General features: G+C 38.3%; 1 protein-coding gene across 1 annotated transcript in view; it reads left to right on the top strand.

The window, feature by feature from the left end:
• ROBO2 (roundabout guidance receptor 2) overlaps window positions 1–16,867 on the top strand; it is a 406,078-nt gene that overhangs the window by 360,626 nt on the left and 28,585 nt on the right. The window contains exons 15-18 of the mRNA XM_041480236.1: window positions 1,251–1,482; window positions 7,165–7,289; window positions 10,050–10,221; window positions 15,818–16,000. Of these exons, the coding sequence (XP_041336170.1) occupies window positions 1,251–1,482; window positions 7,165–7,289; window positions 10,050–10,221; window positions 15,818–16,000 (712 nt within the window). The remainder of the gene's footprint in view (window positions 1–1,250; window positions 1,483–7,164; window positions 7,290–10,049; window positions 10,222–15,817; window positions 16,001–16,867) is intronic.

A 16,867-nucleotide genomic window follows, 5' to 3' on the forward strand; every position in this document is an offset into this window, starting at 1 on the left:
CAGAAGCAGTTTTGTTTGGTTTACTTTTAGCAATCAAATTGGTTTTGGTTTTTTGGTGTCTTTTCCAGGAAAAATTTGTGCAAGAATCATAATACCTTGATTTTTGGGTTTTTTTGGTTTTTTTTTTTTTTTTGGAAGATAAATAGAGGCATGCAACCTCTCCACGATAAAACACATACAAAGCTTTTCTTCAAATAAAAATCCTGTTTATAGGATAAAATTGTTAAACTTCCATGGTCCAATCTTGAATTCTGCTTGCCTAGCAACAAATAAAATATAAACCCAAACCAACATTCCATCTCCATCTGATGGCCTGAGAGCGTCACAACCCCAGGATGCAAAGGGGCTGCTCAGGCTGTGAACACAAGAAACAGCACATGTCTTTGGAAGTTGTTTTCTCTGCATCTGTCTTATGTTTATTTTAATTTGCTGTGCATTTCATGAGCTGTGAGCCAAGTAATGGACTAATTGTAAGCATGTAGGGTATCTTCAAAGACTTGTCCTTTTCTGAAAGAATTTGTTTTTCTTTTCTTCTCCTATTTCAGCACATCAGTAGCCAAGATGTGCTTAGTAAGTTTACATGCAGCAAGCCTTACGCCAAAGTTTTCTTTTCATGATTTATTGGAGGGGTGGGGGCCTTGTTTTATGATTTAAGGTGGTATTTGTCATGATATATAGAGCTGGAGAAAGCAAAGCAGAAAGAAATATTCTATAACCAGTAATGTGAGACAAACACTCTTTGTAGACAATTAATCAACAGTGACTTACAAGAAGGTAGTTAGATTAATAAATTCAGCATCATAACTGTGAATTTTCTCTTTTTGATGAGGGAAGAACTATTCTAGGCAACTGGTTTGTTTTCTTTTTATGCAGTGGCTTGTTGGGGTTTTTGGGGTTTCATTTGTGTGTTTGTTGGGGCAGTTGGGGTTTTGTTTGATTATTGCAATATGTTTATTGATGTATTATTTACGTGTTTATTGATGTATTTCTTTTTACGCAGTGGTTTGTTGGGGTTTTGTTTGTGAGTTTGTTGGGTTTGTTGGGGTTTTGTTTGTGAGTTTGTTGGGTTTGTTGGGGTTTTGTTTGTTTACTGCAATATGTTTATTGATGTATTATTTACGTGTTTATTGATGTATTTCTTTTTACGCAGTGGTTTGTTGAGGTTTTGTTTGTGAGTTTGTTGGGTTTGTTGGGGTTTTGTTTGTTTACTGCAATATGTTTATTGATGTATTATTTACTGTCATTGCTAGGTGGACCGCCAGTCCCAGTTTATCCAGGGCTACCGTGTCCTGTACCGCCAGACCTCGGGCCTGCCTGCCCCAGCCGTGTGGCAGAACCTGGAGGTCAAGGTCCCCACCGAGCGCAGCGCCGTCCTCGTCAGCCTGAGAAAGGGGGTCACCTATGAAATTAAGGTTCGCCCTTATTTCAATGAGTTCCAGGGGATGGACAGTGAATCCAAGTCTGCTCGTACCACAGAGGAAGGTTGGTAAAAGGGGCACAAAAGCAACGAGCTTTCATAGCTGACACTGGAGGTTATTCTGTGCGTGCGTGTGTTCATCTCTGTTTCCTCCACGTGATTTCTGTTTGTTAAACACTGAGGTGACATTAAAATTTGATATTATATTCAGCTTTGTGCTGTAAATAACCCCTGAGAAAGCACTGTACTGGTCTTATATTCTTCTAGCTGATACATCCTTCTAAGGTACAGGTGGATTTTGGTCTTCCAAAAAGTGTGCACTGCAGCTCTTCTTTTGTAACTACTGCTGTTGCAATAAAAGACTTTGGTCTGCATTTTGAAAATAAAATAAATGCAAGCTCTCACAGATGAGTGTTTAATACTAAGCACATCTTTCTGAATGGGTAATAATGTAGATGAACAGTTGGCTGGGAAATGAGGAGTAGTGAAGGACATATATTTAACTAGTCTGGAGAAACTCCAGTCTCAAGGGCACAGCACTTCAGAGGTTCTGTTAGCACAGTGTTCATGAAATTGCCCTGTTCAGTACTGCAGAGGATTCCCCTGGGCACCTTTGAAGCCTCTCTGAAACAGTGAAGATTCAGACAGAGTGAACAGTTTATACTTCTGAAATGCTCAATCTTCTATATTTATAGCATATAGCCTTGTATATAGTTGTGCTAAGGCATGTGCACTCCAGGGCTGCTGGGTTTCTTTTGAAAAGTAAAGACACTGGGGTGAGATGTAAGTAATTTTAATCATTTGCTGTTAAAAATCTAGCTTTCTACCTATGCAATGCAGTCTTTGCCTGGAGAATCTCTCCTGTAAAAGTAGGATGGTCCTAACAGTGAGGGTTCATCTTCTCTCTGTGTCACTGATTTTTTTATTAATTTTTTTAAAAGTAATAGAAAGAAATACTGCTGAAGTTTTAAGATGTTCATATGGTTTCAATGGGTTTTGAGTGCACTCTTTCTTTCCTATCGAAAGTGCATCTTAATCATTTACAGTAGTCTCCTGAGGTTTAATTTAGTGTTGATTGCCAAGTACTCTTTAATTCTAGAACAGACTTGCTTATTACTCACTTTTCTCTTTGATTTGTTGTGATTATTACCCAACATGTAAGTAAAACTGAAGATAACTTGGTTGCACTTTGCACTTTATGGGTGAGGAAATTCAGGGTCCTGCAACATGTAGAAGAGTGTGCAGGAAAGCAGTTTGCAAGTCTGATTGGGAATTTGGGATTTTTTGGTCCCCAGTTCTTTGTTCAAACTATAAAGCCTATATCAGCTGGTGAAAAATATATTTGCAGCACTCCGAGCAAAGTTTCTTGTAATGAAAAAGAAAATTTTAAAAATATTTTTGCAGATGAATTTTCTTTTCTCCGGTTAGAATGTGGGATTTTGTCCTCTCACGAGCAAATTTTCCTCTTGTCCAATAAATTTTTAGTATTTATTTAGTTCATCTAACTGTTTCTTGCTAAAGGTAAATTAAGAACTACAGAAAAAGAGAGAAGGTCTTATACCTCCTGTCTATTTCTATAAAATACTTGAGGAATTACATTCTCTTTTATAAACCTTAGCTCCCAGCAGAGCCTGTCAGGTAATTTCCTACCTTAAAGGACACTTTGTTCATGTGGAATAGCTTTCCACATAGTGAAGATGTAAAAAAAATATTCCTGCCTGCAGATATGTATAACTCACAGCCTAAGATCTGCTTTGTAGATTAATATAGCCTTCAAGGAGTATGTTTACAAGTATCTCCTCTCAAAAAACGTCAGCATAGGACCCGTAATATTATCACCAGAAAAATGTCAGCTCCTGTAAAAAAATTCTTCCTCTTCCTTGGGTGATAAAATTGGGTACTTCCATGAGAAAATTAAGACATTCAGTAGATCCTTTACTGATACTGAAATATCAGTAAAGGAAATACTGATATTTCCTTTAATTCCTCATATTATCTTTGTAACTATATTGGTGTTCATGTATTTCAAAAATAGTATCAACTAAATGTTTAATGACGGTGGTTTGCTCCCCTTTCACTGAAGAAATATGGCAGTCTATTTAAAGGTGCTGTGTTGCCTGTGATTCCATTTCAAAAATGAGCTTTTTTTAGACTTGACTTTTAAAAAATGTCAGCTATACTATTTTTAGAAAATAATTTGTAAAAGTGATACGAGTGTTGGAAGTTTTTTTGTGACATCAAAGCAAATATCCCTGGTAAAGGTAAAGTACGACCAAAAGATAGTGGCAACTTTCTGCTGGATTGGATTTTATATGCAATGCTACTTCTGAGGCCTACCTCTAAAAATCAATTTTGCTGCAGTTAGACTTTTCCTCTAGATCAGACATTTGTCACAGTTCAGAATCCATCCATCTCCTGCCTCTTTGGCCTTGTGAAGGTAACAAATGGAATTCTGTTTGGCTGCATCTGGAAAAGATGAGCAGCGATTTGGGTTCTTTCATATCTGTAAGAAGAAGCTGAGCGCTGGAATAATTGACCTGTCAAGAAGCAGGCAAGGTGTTCTCCACAAGCCAGCAGCAAGGGAAATGAGAAAACGGTTTTAAAAATGTTATTTTTCAATGTGATCTGTTTAATAACTGCAGCAGTGTCAGACGAGTGGCTTAATTTATATCACGGTGCCAGCTTACAGAGTGATATTATCAGAGGGAGGAAGCTGAACTGGTACATTCAAACATGTGTGCACACATACAATGGGAGCTAAATCAAAGATTTTATTTTATAATTTTCAGTATTTCTTTCATACTTTCTCTAGAGACAGATGATTTTTTTTTTTTTTTCTCAGTTGCATCCACTGTTGAATCTCCTTTGGAATAACGTTATGGAGTAGTATTTGTCCTGCATCTTGTTTGTCACCACAAAAATATGACAGGAATGGAAGTCTCCTTAGCTTTTATCAGCTGCTCTCTGTCAGTTTCTGCTCACCTTAATGCAGCTCTTAAAACGATATTTCCACAGCTGCATTCATTAGCTGCAATTTTAATTTTGCTTCAAATTTATCCTATGTCCTCAAAAAACCTCAAAAACACCAACACACCCTGGTAGAATATTAACTAGAATGTTCACACAGTTTAAATGAAGAGACAAATTAATACAATATGTTGTTGTTGTTTTTTGGTCTTTTTAGAGTATGCTATTCATTTTACATTTCTTTTGCATTCACACTCTCCTTTCCCCCCAGGTATGCATATATAAGACATTATATTTCTGAATTCCCTTTTTGTTTCAGTAAGGAAAGTAAATATGCTTGAGCAAGTTGTTCCATTGTACTTAAAACCAAAAAGAGTTATGCAGTGTTAAGCTTTGCCATTTTTATGATTATTATTTTCATGTAAAATATTCTAATTAATATCACACACATACGTTTATTCACAGTTTTATTGTTATTGAATAACTTGAAGACTTTTAAAATGCTAATTTTTTACTGTGGCAAATTATTTCACTTGCCATAAAATACACAATGCAACTATTTATTTCACCAATTTTATGCTTTGCACGATTGCAAGGAGTAGCCCAAGGCCACCTTTCCATGCTTCACTCGAGCTGGCTAAGAGTCAAATTGTCCACAATACAGCTCCATTTCTCCCCTCCAGTTCCCTGTTTCTCTGCACCAGGCAAGGTCACAAGGACTCTACCAAGCATTATTAGCTTTGCAGCTGAACCAACATCTGAAAATGTAGTTGTCAAAATGTGAAGCCTCCCAGGACTGTGATATGTGTTTCATTTTTCATCTAAAATATTTTTATTTCTCCTGTAATCCTGTATGGTTCCTTGTCCTCACCTCTGATACCCCCCAGTTTGAAGTTGTGTGATTCTTGCAGCAGAGCACTCCAATTTTTTAGGGTTATCAGGGTAAAGATTTGAGCTCGGCTCCAGGAGCCTGTGCCAGGTCAAGTGCTGAGGAGCTTCCAGCGTGGGAACACAGCCAGCCTCAAAGAAGCTGTGGAGAACAACAGAAATATCTGAATTGACTCAGGAGGCTTGAACGCTTCTGATATCTGTAGCTGTGCTTATTTGTATTAAACCTGCCAGACTTTGATACAGAGATGCCAGGGGCTCTTGGCTTTTCTGGGAAGCATGGTTCAAGGATGGGCGTGGATATCTGTTAAAGCCTAGAGTTCTGTTGCCATAAAGTTTAGCAGTGAAGAAGTCACTCTGGCCAGGGGGCTGGAGTCAGGGACCCTTGACACATGATGTGAGATGGCCCAGACCACGTTGTTATCTAGGTTTGAAGCTGGGGCGGGAGAGTGGTAAATATTTTAGGTTCTGGTATGATGTCTACCATAAGTTTTCAAAATCAGCTTTCATATTTCATATGAAATGTTTTAATATCAGATTAAAAGCAATGAAAAATATGTGGAAGACAAATTCCATAAGTATTTATTAAAGACAAGGACACATCCCTAGAACAGAAGGTGTCTAAGCAGCAGCCTCCTGTGAACTGGTAAATTGTCCTGGAGAGGTGCCACTCCTGCTTGCTTTATTAGTTCACACTTTTCTGGCCTCTTTCTATTAGTTTTGTTGAAGACTGGGTAGATGGACTGGGAGAGATGGAATAAATAAATTCTAGGACCAGTTCCAAGCAGCTGCTATCCATCAGCTTTTCCCCCCAGGGACTATACCTTAATATAATACAGTCAACCTCGGTGGCCTAGCTTGCCACTGTGGTGGAGTTTCAACTCTTGTCTGGGAGAAAGGGAAGGATGAGGGGGGCTGCAAGAAGTTTTAGGTGGTTGAGCAGGGCCATACTGACAGTCCTCTGCCCTGGCAGGCACAGCCATGCTAGGAGAGCCCAGTATGGATATGGCAGATGCTCACAGAGGAGACCTTTCCATAGCAGAGCTCCTGCACCACTTCCCTGAGCCAACAGAAGCACCCTGCTGCTGGTATAGCTGCAAGAGGGGCTTTGCCAGCATAGCTCTGGTCACTAATAACTATGTTTTTTGGTTTGTTTTTTTGGGTTTTTTTCACGTTTCTAGACAACAAGCAGGGCTGGCCAGCAGTTGTCTTGAAGAATTGGCCTTGACGTGCAGTGACCAGCCAAACAGCTGTGAATGGTTGAACTGAACATGACTCTGAAGAGAAAGCAATTTGCCTAGGGGCAGAAAAGGACAGAAGTATATATGTGACCTAAATTAGCACCTGCTCTATTCACTGGTTTTTGATGTAAAGCCATGAACATTTTAAGCCTTTTCCAGTTTGGACATGCAGTTCTATGTTTAAACCTGGTATTGTCTTCCTGGAGAGCAAACAAAAGAGGGTCATTAAATGTTGGCTGCTCACATCATTATTAGACCATGTAAAAATAGAAGAACCAAAACAGCTTTCAGGCCAGGTGAAGCAGCCTCACATGTGACTTAGTTGATGTATCCATAGTTATTCATGCATATTATGGGAAACAAAGGCAAATGTGAGAACACTTCCAATGCACACTTAAGAAATGCCAAATATAAATAAATGAGGAGTGATTTGTATTGATTCTCCATTGCCACAAATTCCACATTGTCATTCAGCCCTGTGCTTCTCTTTAGAAGGGCATTTTTCAACATTGTCAGTGCCTGACAAAAGTGCATCCCTAGGAGTGTAAGTTTTCTATACTGTCTGCTAGATCTTGCACTGCTTCAGCAAAATACATGTCCTAGCAAATGGATTAATGCCTTGCTTCTGTTTGCTCCCTCTCCTTGGTGTAGCTCCAAGCGCTCCTCCTCAGTCTGTCACTGTCCTGACAGTTGGAAATCACAACAGCACAAGCATCAGCATCTCCTGGGATCCTCCCCCTCCAGACCACCAAAACGGAGTCATCCAGGAGTACAAGGTACACACCATGTCTGATGGGAGGGTTGTGTGCTTAGGGAAACAGCCTGCTTGAATTACAGAACAATAGCACTGTTTATGGATTTAGATTCTGACAGCATTTACAGCTGCCCATATAATTATATGGAGAAAGACGACTGACTGCTTATGGATTTCTTTATTATTATTATTATTATTATTATTATTATTATTATATATTATTATTACTGCTGTTTTAAAAAGCAAAACCACCATGAGATTGATATGAAAGAGAGCTGTAATTTCTAGCCCGTTTGCAGTTCTTATCTTTCTAGCTTTTCCCTGCTGTGGAACAAGAAGAAGAGGGAATATTTTTTTGTAAGGGGCTTCTGCACTCCAAAGACAGGCAGTGAAGTCCCTGTCTTGGAGTACCTTCAATCTGTCAGCAAAGCTGGCAGAAAAGTTGCTTCTTATTTCCTCTGCAAAAATGCTAATCCTAACACTTCAAGGTCAAAATCAAGGACTGTGGTTCTGGGAGAATTCAAGACTTTTTCCAAGTCCTGTCTCTGTCAAGCTTCACAACCTAGAGTGCCAGGTTGTTTGCTCTGAAAAACAGGTTGAACACAGCTAGTATATCCAAAGTTTGCTACATGAGAATTTCTTGCATTGGTTGTATTTTCTTCCTTTTTGTTGCTATGATGGCTCAAAATATCCACTCTTTGTACATTAATTGTTGTTGTAGTCTATAATTTCATATTAAGATCACTTTTGCACAAGGATATTTTCACAACATTAAGAAAAAATTGACTCTGTTATTCAGGTGGAGAAAATGACTGGGTGAGGTTCAGCCTTGTCACAGCATGGAGCACAGTTTGGTAAATTAACCTTGCTGTGCCTGGCCTATATACACCAAATGTGAAATGTTTAATTGAAATGGATTAGGGCAGCTTTCTTGACAGTCTCACAAAGGGTGGAAGTGGTGACTGCAGCTTGTTTCACATAAAAAGATTTTTTTTCCTTGCTGTGTCTTGAGGGAACACAGCATGAAGAGGGAGAAAGTGCTTGGCTTCTAAATCAGACAATGGTTCAACCTCTTCCAGCTTTTCACTTGGGCAGAGGCATGCAGTAAATGCTCACAATGTTTATGTTTAGCATAGCATTCTTTTGTTTTGCTTTTAGTCAATATCAAGATTTATTAATCCCAAGATTTTATTGATCTAATTTTCATATCAATTAATAATTATCCTTTGGCTTAATTAATCTTGATCCTGACTCCAGTATAAGTCAATATAAACCATCCAGAGCTCATAGGCAAATGAGTAAAGCGTGCTTCTAAAGTAAAAAACATGTAGATATGAAACAAAGTGGGCTGATGTCTAATAAAAGCCGTGTTCCAGGTGAGTGCTCAGGCCTCTGGGCTGTGTATAAAACCAGCTGGAATCACTACCTATTACAGCCCTCATGTGTTAGATTAGGTGGCTGCCTGAGTAGTGAACTGGCTACAGTGAATGGTGCAGAGAGTCTAATACTTATTTGAGTATAAAATAATTGCTGAAGTTCCACAGTGCATTTTCTAACAAATTGAAAGTAGATTTGTTGACTCCACTTCAACCACCAGAATGCCTGTTAATTCATTCATTAATTAAATGCTTTTAATTAGGGGCATCTCATAGCTGTTGTAACCTGAGACTGGGACAGACAAGGAGTGAAGGAATGAATGCAACAGTTACTCACTTTAAAGCATTCTGGCTGGCAAATAGGATCGCCTTAGGTTTAGGAAAACAAGATATTTTTTTTTCCTCTTCAAATCGTTCTCAGCATTTCACAGAAAAAAAGAGATAAGGTGTGGTAAAACACTGAGCAGGGTCAAAGTAAGTGTAAAGATATTGCTGTTGCTTAGAAGCATTTGTTTGTCACTGATAGTGGTTCCACCAATAGTGTTTTATTCTGCTGTTATTTTTATGTAAGTGTTCCTCTGATATATTTATGTATTGATTTTCTTGTGTGGTAGTAGGTGCTTTCTTTAGTAATACAGAAGCAATATTTACAGATAGTATTAACTGAAGATACATGCCTAGAAGTTAGTTTTGAAACCTCTTTGGAGAATTCTATAGAATATGCAAGAGGGAGACATAGCATTCTGAACTCATAGACTGTTCAATGCCAGTTTTAGTTATAGGGTGGATTTTCTGTTAAATTAGATAATATTTGAGTGACAAACTGATGTCTGGATTCCTAAATAATGTAACTAATCACAAAGGCAGCGGTAAATATGAGTCTGTGCTTATTCCATTTCAGAAATTTAAGTATCCCTCTTGTGCAATGAAAGGAAGTTTAAAAAATTTTGAAAGTTGTTTATTCTTTATTGCTTTAAGAAGTGTTTCAACCTATGCTCATATCCTTTTGCTATTCAGCAGGAAATTTAGAAGGAAAAAAATGTGGGGTTTTTTTTACACAAAAGGTCTGATAAACAAGATTTTGATTAATGTATAACATATCTTTGCCACTTGGATGATCTAGTCTGTGCTTCTAAGAAGTGTAAGCACACAATTTGCACTCCATGGAGAGCCAGTCCAGAGAGGTATTTGCAAGCAGTCTTTGCAGCTGGCTTGATCCTGTGCTAATCTGGAATACCTTGCTGAGCTAAATAATCCCAGTTTCAGCTATTCCTGGAGAGGAAGTAAGGTTGTCAAGAAGTCCCAAATAAGCGATTGCCATGAAATACCTTGATATGTCATATCTATTTGCGATTGTGTGAGTGTGAAGAATTTCATCTCTTTTAACACATCAACTTTTGTCCCAGATCTGGTGCCTAGGTAATGAGACTCGATTTCATATCAACAAAACAGTAGATGCAGCCATTCGGTCTGTAGTAATAGGTGGCCTATATCCAGGTATCCAGTATCGCGTGGAAGTTGCTGCAAGCACCAGCGCAGGTGTGGGAGTAAAAAGTGACCCACAACCCATAATAATTGGTAAGTTATTGTCTATTCTGTTGTTTTGTTTTGCCTGGGTTTTTTTGTGGTGTTTTTTCTTTTCTCTCAGAAATGCTTTCATACATCACTTCTGAAAGCCTAAAAATCCATGGAGGAAAAGACGAGGTTTGGCTAGAGCTGGTTAGTTAGCTTTTACACCCACTGCCTGATGATGTTTTCTTCTCTTACTGCAGAGTTCTTGCAGACAGTGAAGGGAAGTATGTTCCCAAGACATATGAGAAAATGCAGATTACCTAGTGAAACTGATTTAATGTTTTGGGTTTTTTTAAAATGAATTTACCACTTCTGCAAGTTGGCAAATGTGTGGACCCTGAGCTCCCTTTTCCTTCTTTTAAGATGGCTGGAATATTGACTTACTCATTCCACTGGTGCCTAAGGCACTATTTACCATTGTTTTTTGAATGTCTAAAGTCAGTGTTTCTCGTGTATCCCAAGAAGACAAGCCTCCTCTGTCAAAGAATAAGTTGTCTTTAGACTAATTAGGCAGCAAAGGTAGCATCATCATCCCAGCCTTTGAAATAGATGTTTCTTGGTAGTGGCCTCCATGTAGAACTAATTTCCTGACTGGAGAGAAACACAGGTTTTGTTTATTCTGAAATTTTTCCTTAGTATAAAATATAAAGATGGGAACAATATGGAAGACTAGAAGTAATTATCTTTAGCAAACCTGAAATGAGCTGTGCAAAGTAGAACTTATTTTTAGTGCACGATACACGAATTTTGTTGCCTTTATCTGTATGATCTAACTTAGTTATTACTTAATGGACGTTTGTTTGTTTGTTTGGGGGACTTCTGTTGTTACTAAATATTTTCTTTCTAGAAAATGCTGTCAGTACACTGTCCCAAACATGGACTACATTATTATGTGTAGACCCTTGGAAAAGGCCATCCCATAAGCTTTGCTTAAATGTTTACTAATATTCAGGTTCATTCATCAAAACAGAAGCTAGGATACTTCAGCTTTGAAGTCTCACTGGAGACAGAAATACAGTGGGAGTGAAGGTAGCACTTTGTTTAGAAAAGGCAGCCACAGAAACACCAAATAAAAGAGGGAAAAAAGATATCCAGAAGTGAAAAGAAAAAATTGATTTTTGAAAATGCAAGAAACCTAGGACCTTTTTTTGAAATTATTTCACTAAGGGGTCCATCTAACTAGGCACAAAATACACTGCACTTATTCCAGCGAAGCACAGTAAGTGTATTGCATTTTAAGTACATGGGTAGCCTTGTGTCACTTAATGAGTTGTGAGTTATACTTGCACCAAAGGTCTTTGCTGGATGATTCCCAGAATTCTTAGTGATATTTATTTGTTCCTTAAATGATCCCAGAATGTCTGCTTCGATAAGTTTGTTTGGTGACATCTTTGCACAATTGAGAGTCATTTGCATGAAAAGTAACAGGGAGTAGTTTCTGTTTGGGTTATGTTTCTGTTGTCATTTCTGTTTCTCTTTTGGGAGCCTGAAGCTGGATGTGTTTATTACATATATGTTCTGTATTTCCCTTTTCTTTAGGCCCAATTTTGCTATTGATTATGAATTGCTAGAAGTTATTTCTCAGACTATAAATTTGCTTGATAAATGTAACAATGTTTAAGTGATACCATTTCTGAAAAATCTGGGTTGGCACCATTCAATGTTTGAATGGGAATCAAATTCATAAAATATGAAAATTATTTTTAAAGTAAATTTTTAAAAACCTAGTTACATGGATTTAAAATGAGCTACTGAATAAACCTCAAAACATCATAATAAATGGGAAAGCATTATTGAGTTATTATAATAGAGTTCTGTATGGTCTGGTACTTATCTATACCATTTAACAGCTTGCAAACAGAATGAACAGCTCCAGAAATGCTGAATTATAGAGAGAACAGGTCAGTGGTGCAGGAGAGTTAAGCTGTGTTTCTAAGCAGTAAAAACTTTTAATAGTCATGAAATACAGAGTACAGTGTATAAAAAGAGGTTTTATTTTTAAATACGGGATTTATTCTTCTAAAAATGTTTCGAGGTTTTTTTTCTGAAAATAACTGGTTTTCATGGTGGATAATCAACTAGTGGCCTCCCAGAGTAATTTTAGATAACAGACCTATGACTATCCAGAAAGCAAAAAAAGGAGAATTGGAAGCAGTAGGAAGTATATTATTCCTTTAGTTAGAAATTGTCTCCCTGTTACAGGAATCTTGTGCCCATACTTGAAGCAGGATGTTGAAAAATTTTACGGAAGACTCAAAGAGAATCGAGAATAAAACTTTTATGATCACTAATGATATGCTAAAAAACATTCACTTGGAAAACCAGAAGTAAAATTGGAGATAAGGGCAATGCTGGTTAATGCTGCAGCTATTATTTCTCTTCATCAGTTGGCCTGGTCCCTCTTACATTCCATCATTGGCATAATAATATGAGGAACAGCTGCAAACTTTCACAGTAATAGGTACAATCGAATCTGATGTGTCTAATTAATTTTTGGTCCGACAAATTAGTTTTGTTCTTCATTACTCTCCAATGGGAGGAAGACATTATATTTCATTATGGTTTTGTCTTCAGGAACAATGGAGCGTTACAGGTCGCACACTTCCCTTGTCTATGTTCTAATTAGCTGAACTGACAGCATTGTTACAGAACCACCTGCAGTATATGAAATAGTACACTGGTACCTTGGATGACATATTTATTACTTCTGCTTAAATATTATATAAAGAAGTACGGGACTAATGCTGTTTGTTTCCGCAACCCCCAACAATTATATTAATTTTATCAAAAGTCAGTGGGTAACATTCATCTGTCTCCAATTATTCTTCCATCATCAAATTCACAAAGCATATGTTATTTTGACATTTAAACGAATTATTACTTTTGCAGTTGTAATTGCTAGGCGCAGAAGGGTAAGAGCAAACAGCCAGACTGCAAACTTTAGAAGGTAATTTGGAGACAGATTGCGTCTTCCCCTAGAAGAGAGGCAAAGCGTACAATCTACTGAAACCTCTTCCCAGGCACTTTGCAGTTTGCTCTCGCGTCCTCCCTTTTCAAAAGACTGTTTTCTGGTCTCAGAGAAGACAGGATCCTCAGATGTTTTTGGAGACGTCAGGGAAAAGAACTCATTCTTGAATCCAGGAGCATCCATTCCCAAAGCTGGTGTCTCCAGCGCTTCCCTGACTCCAGCTCTTCTCCTTGGTAGCACGGCTGTGTCTGAAGCAGTGCCAAGACTACCTGTTTCCTCACTGTCCCACTGCTTTGGCCTCTCCTCCAAAGGGCACAGAAATTAACTGCAAGTTAATGGTAATTAGAGCAACTCCAACTCCCATGCTGATTTCTACTAGAAAATCGATTTTGTGTCTGGAAGAGCATGCCATGGAGAGCCCCTTTCTATTAGTTTTACTTGTCAGCCCTTCCTCTTTCAGCACTGGGGTGCTCCTATGGATTTGTTCCATGGGCAGGAAAAAACATGGAAAATCAGATAAAGCAGCCACTGCTGCCTGCTTTCTCTCCTTGCCACAGCTGCTCGCTCAGTTTCATTCTCACTGAACCAGGCCTGGAAGCCATTGGGCCTTTGGCAGTGGCAAGACAAAAGATGCAAGTGTGACAAAGGACGGCTGCAGCTCCCAGAGCCTGATGCTGGTAAAGTTTTCCAGCATGGTCCATATAGACTGGTGCATGACCCCTGTACGGGTGCACTTTTTGTACATCTGGCAGCATCTTTCTGTGGGACCTATTCTGCTTGCTGGGAGCCTGTTTTGTTCCTTGCCCAGCAGACTGAAAGCAAGCCAGGCTCTTGCACAGCTTCCACAGTCTGACTGCCAAAGCAGACAGTCACCAGTACTAAATATTGCTGTGGTGCTGAAAGAGAGGAAACCTAATAAACTCACCAGGGTCATCAGCAGTGTGATAGCAGTGGCCTGCAGGGCACTGCATTTCTCCCTGATTAACCCAGCCCGGCTGGGAGTGCCACTGAGGGCCTGAAGCTGCTTCTTGGCAAGGGCAGTGCTGGGCAGAGGCAGTCCCAGAGGGTCCTTCTCAAAGGATCCCCTTTTATAAAACACGGCTGTGTGAGCTCCGGGTCACCTGCAAAGAGGTGTCCGTGGAAATAGGGCTGGAAGTGTCAGACTTCTCAGATCTGCTCCAGCCAGAGACCCTGAGTGCTGACTTTAGGCTGAATCCAGCGAGCTGCTCTGTTGGAAGAAGTAAATCTAAGCATTGCTGAATTATAGAAAAGGAGTATGTACATTTTCACAGCATGGTGTAATGATACAATACTTCTAATAATTTCCTCCTAGTGACCATTTTGGTGTTTTACTGCACTGTTCAACTACCTTTATGTGTGTGATAGACTCTCATAATTGAGAATCATATTGTTTGAATCTTCTTCATCTCACTGGAGCTACTCCTGCAGCTCTTCATTGTGCATACAGGCATCTGGTAATATTGCATAAACATTTCAAGGATTGAGCTATATAAATGCTTTTACTGGAAATGATGGATAATCTTTCATGAATTTCAAAACTGCAGATGTGGGCAGTTTATATAAAATATACATAGAATAAAATTCAGGGTTTTTTTAAGAAAAATATGTTCTGCATTTTCTAATTTTAAAACTAACTATTTTTGACAATTTGAAAGTGCTGGCCCTAGAACTATATGCTTTAGCATTTCCTGGATTTCCATTCAGATTTTTATGAGCATTTGTTTTCAAGCCAAATACCAAGCTTTTTCTTTTAGAAAAGTTCCCTTTTAGAGAAAGAGGGGCAAAAAAACAATGGGAACATCTATTGGAATTTGCAGTTCTCTGCTGTAATATACAATTTAAGATCCTATATAGTAATTTTTTGATGCATGTCACTTTAATTGGTATTCCAAGTAATAATTATTCCTTGCAGGTTGATGTTAAGAATTTGTATGCATATTCTAGGTGAAAAAAATAACATCTGTTGCTGTGATTGTTTAGTGCTTACAGTTAACTGTGTAGCATTCTGGTTTGTGTCAAAGATGGTACACTTAGAATTTGTATGAACTGCTTTCCCCTTGAAATAATTGCAGGAAAATGCATCTTTGCCCCAGTGGAAAGTGCATTTATTTTATTGTTCATTTCAAATTTGGAAGCTAGCATTCAGGGAAAAAAAATTACTTGAGTAAAAATTTTTGGCCTTCTTCTAATGTAGCATATTTTGTATCTGGATTACTCATTCGGAAAAAGCTATTTATTGATTGCTTGATTTATTTTTTTTATTAGTTTCCTGTGATCCGTTTTCTCATTATTGAATTCTGTTTACAATTATGGAAAAACAAACTAACAAATCTGTGTATTGTTAAAAAAAAAGCTCTGGATTGGCATCTGTTAGATTACTTGGGAGTGTGGTATGGGTCTGTCTTTCTATATATATATCTGCAAAATGGCTATGGATTTACTCTAGAAACACTGAGATTGTGGTGTCCGTTGCTACTTCCTAAAGTTCTTCTGCTGTGGGTTATTCTTTTGAGACCCATTACTATTTTTTAGAAACTTTAATTTGTTGTACTGCTTCCACTGTGTGTTGCAGAATCCAGAATAACCTCATTCTGTTAAATTTCTCTTGTGCAGGAGGTCGTAACGAAGTTGTCATCACTGAAAATAACAACAGCATAACTGAGCAAATCACTGATGTGGTGAAGCAGCCTGCCTTTATAGCTGGCATTGGTGGTGCATGTTGGGTCATTCTCATGGGTTTCAGCATCTGGCTGTACTGGCGGAGAAAGAAGAGGAAGGGGCTCAGCAATTATGCTGGTAAGAGCAGTGACTTTATTGCCATCTCAGCAGGTGCTATCATAAAAAGAACAGGGGCTACTAAACCTACCTAAAAACCACGTTGAACTTACAGCAAAAGCGTCCTGGGTGACTTCTGTATGCTTGTTCTAAATGTATGCTGTGAAATTGCTGGTGTATGAGAAGCTTTAAATGCATCGCTCGGTGCTGCATTTCATCATTATCATAAGGCAGTATTTTCACATCTCCAGCACATCTAGCATTAAAAAAGTACAAAGAGGATTAGCTGTTCCTCTTGCCCCTTGCTCAGAAGGCACTCTGTTGGCAGTGCAGCGTCATTTGTGTGTTCAAATATGAGTTAGATTAGACTCTTACAAGGAAAGTTAAAGAGTTTTTGTCTTCTCCTTCTTCCTTCCTGTGCATTTCCATGTCTCTGAAGCCATGTGCATGGCAAGTAAGTGAAGGTACTTAATCAGTGACTTCATACCTGTAGCTGGAAGGGTGATGTATAAGACAGAGAAGTGTGGTCAAAATTTACCTAAGGCAGAAGCCATAAACAGTTTTGTCTTGGAGGCAGAACATCTTTGAATGTTCTCTTACATTTAATGTTTGTTCCATTTATAAATTAATTTTTGAAAACTACATTTGGAAAATTAAATACTCTTGCCAAATGAAAATATTTTCATCTTTCCCCAACCTCTGTTTTGTGTATTATTCTGTTTTCAGGATTCTTAAGAATTTTTGGGAATTCAGGTGAACTGTCATAAAATGGGTTACTCCAAAGCCTAACTTAACACTCAAAAACCACAATTCTTCAAGTATTGCAGTAGGCTCTCTTGTAGTTCTTATTAACACTTAAAAAGAGAAAACATTTGCCCAGTTAAAGAC

This window comes from Pyrgilauda ruficollis, unplaced genomic scaffold, assembly GCF_017590135.1.
Source record: "Pyrgilauda ruficollis isolate IOZ18807 unplaced genomic scaffold, ASM1759013v1 scaffold50, whole genome shotgun sequence".
NCBI classification, from domain to species: Eukaryota; Metazoa; Chordata; class Aves; order Passeriformes; family Passeridae; genus Pyrgilauda; species Pyrgilauda ruficollis.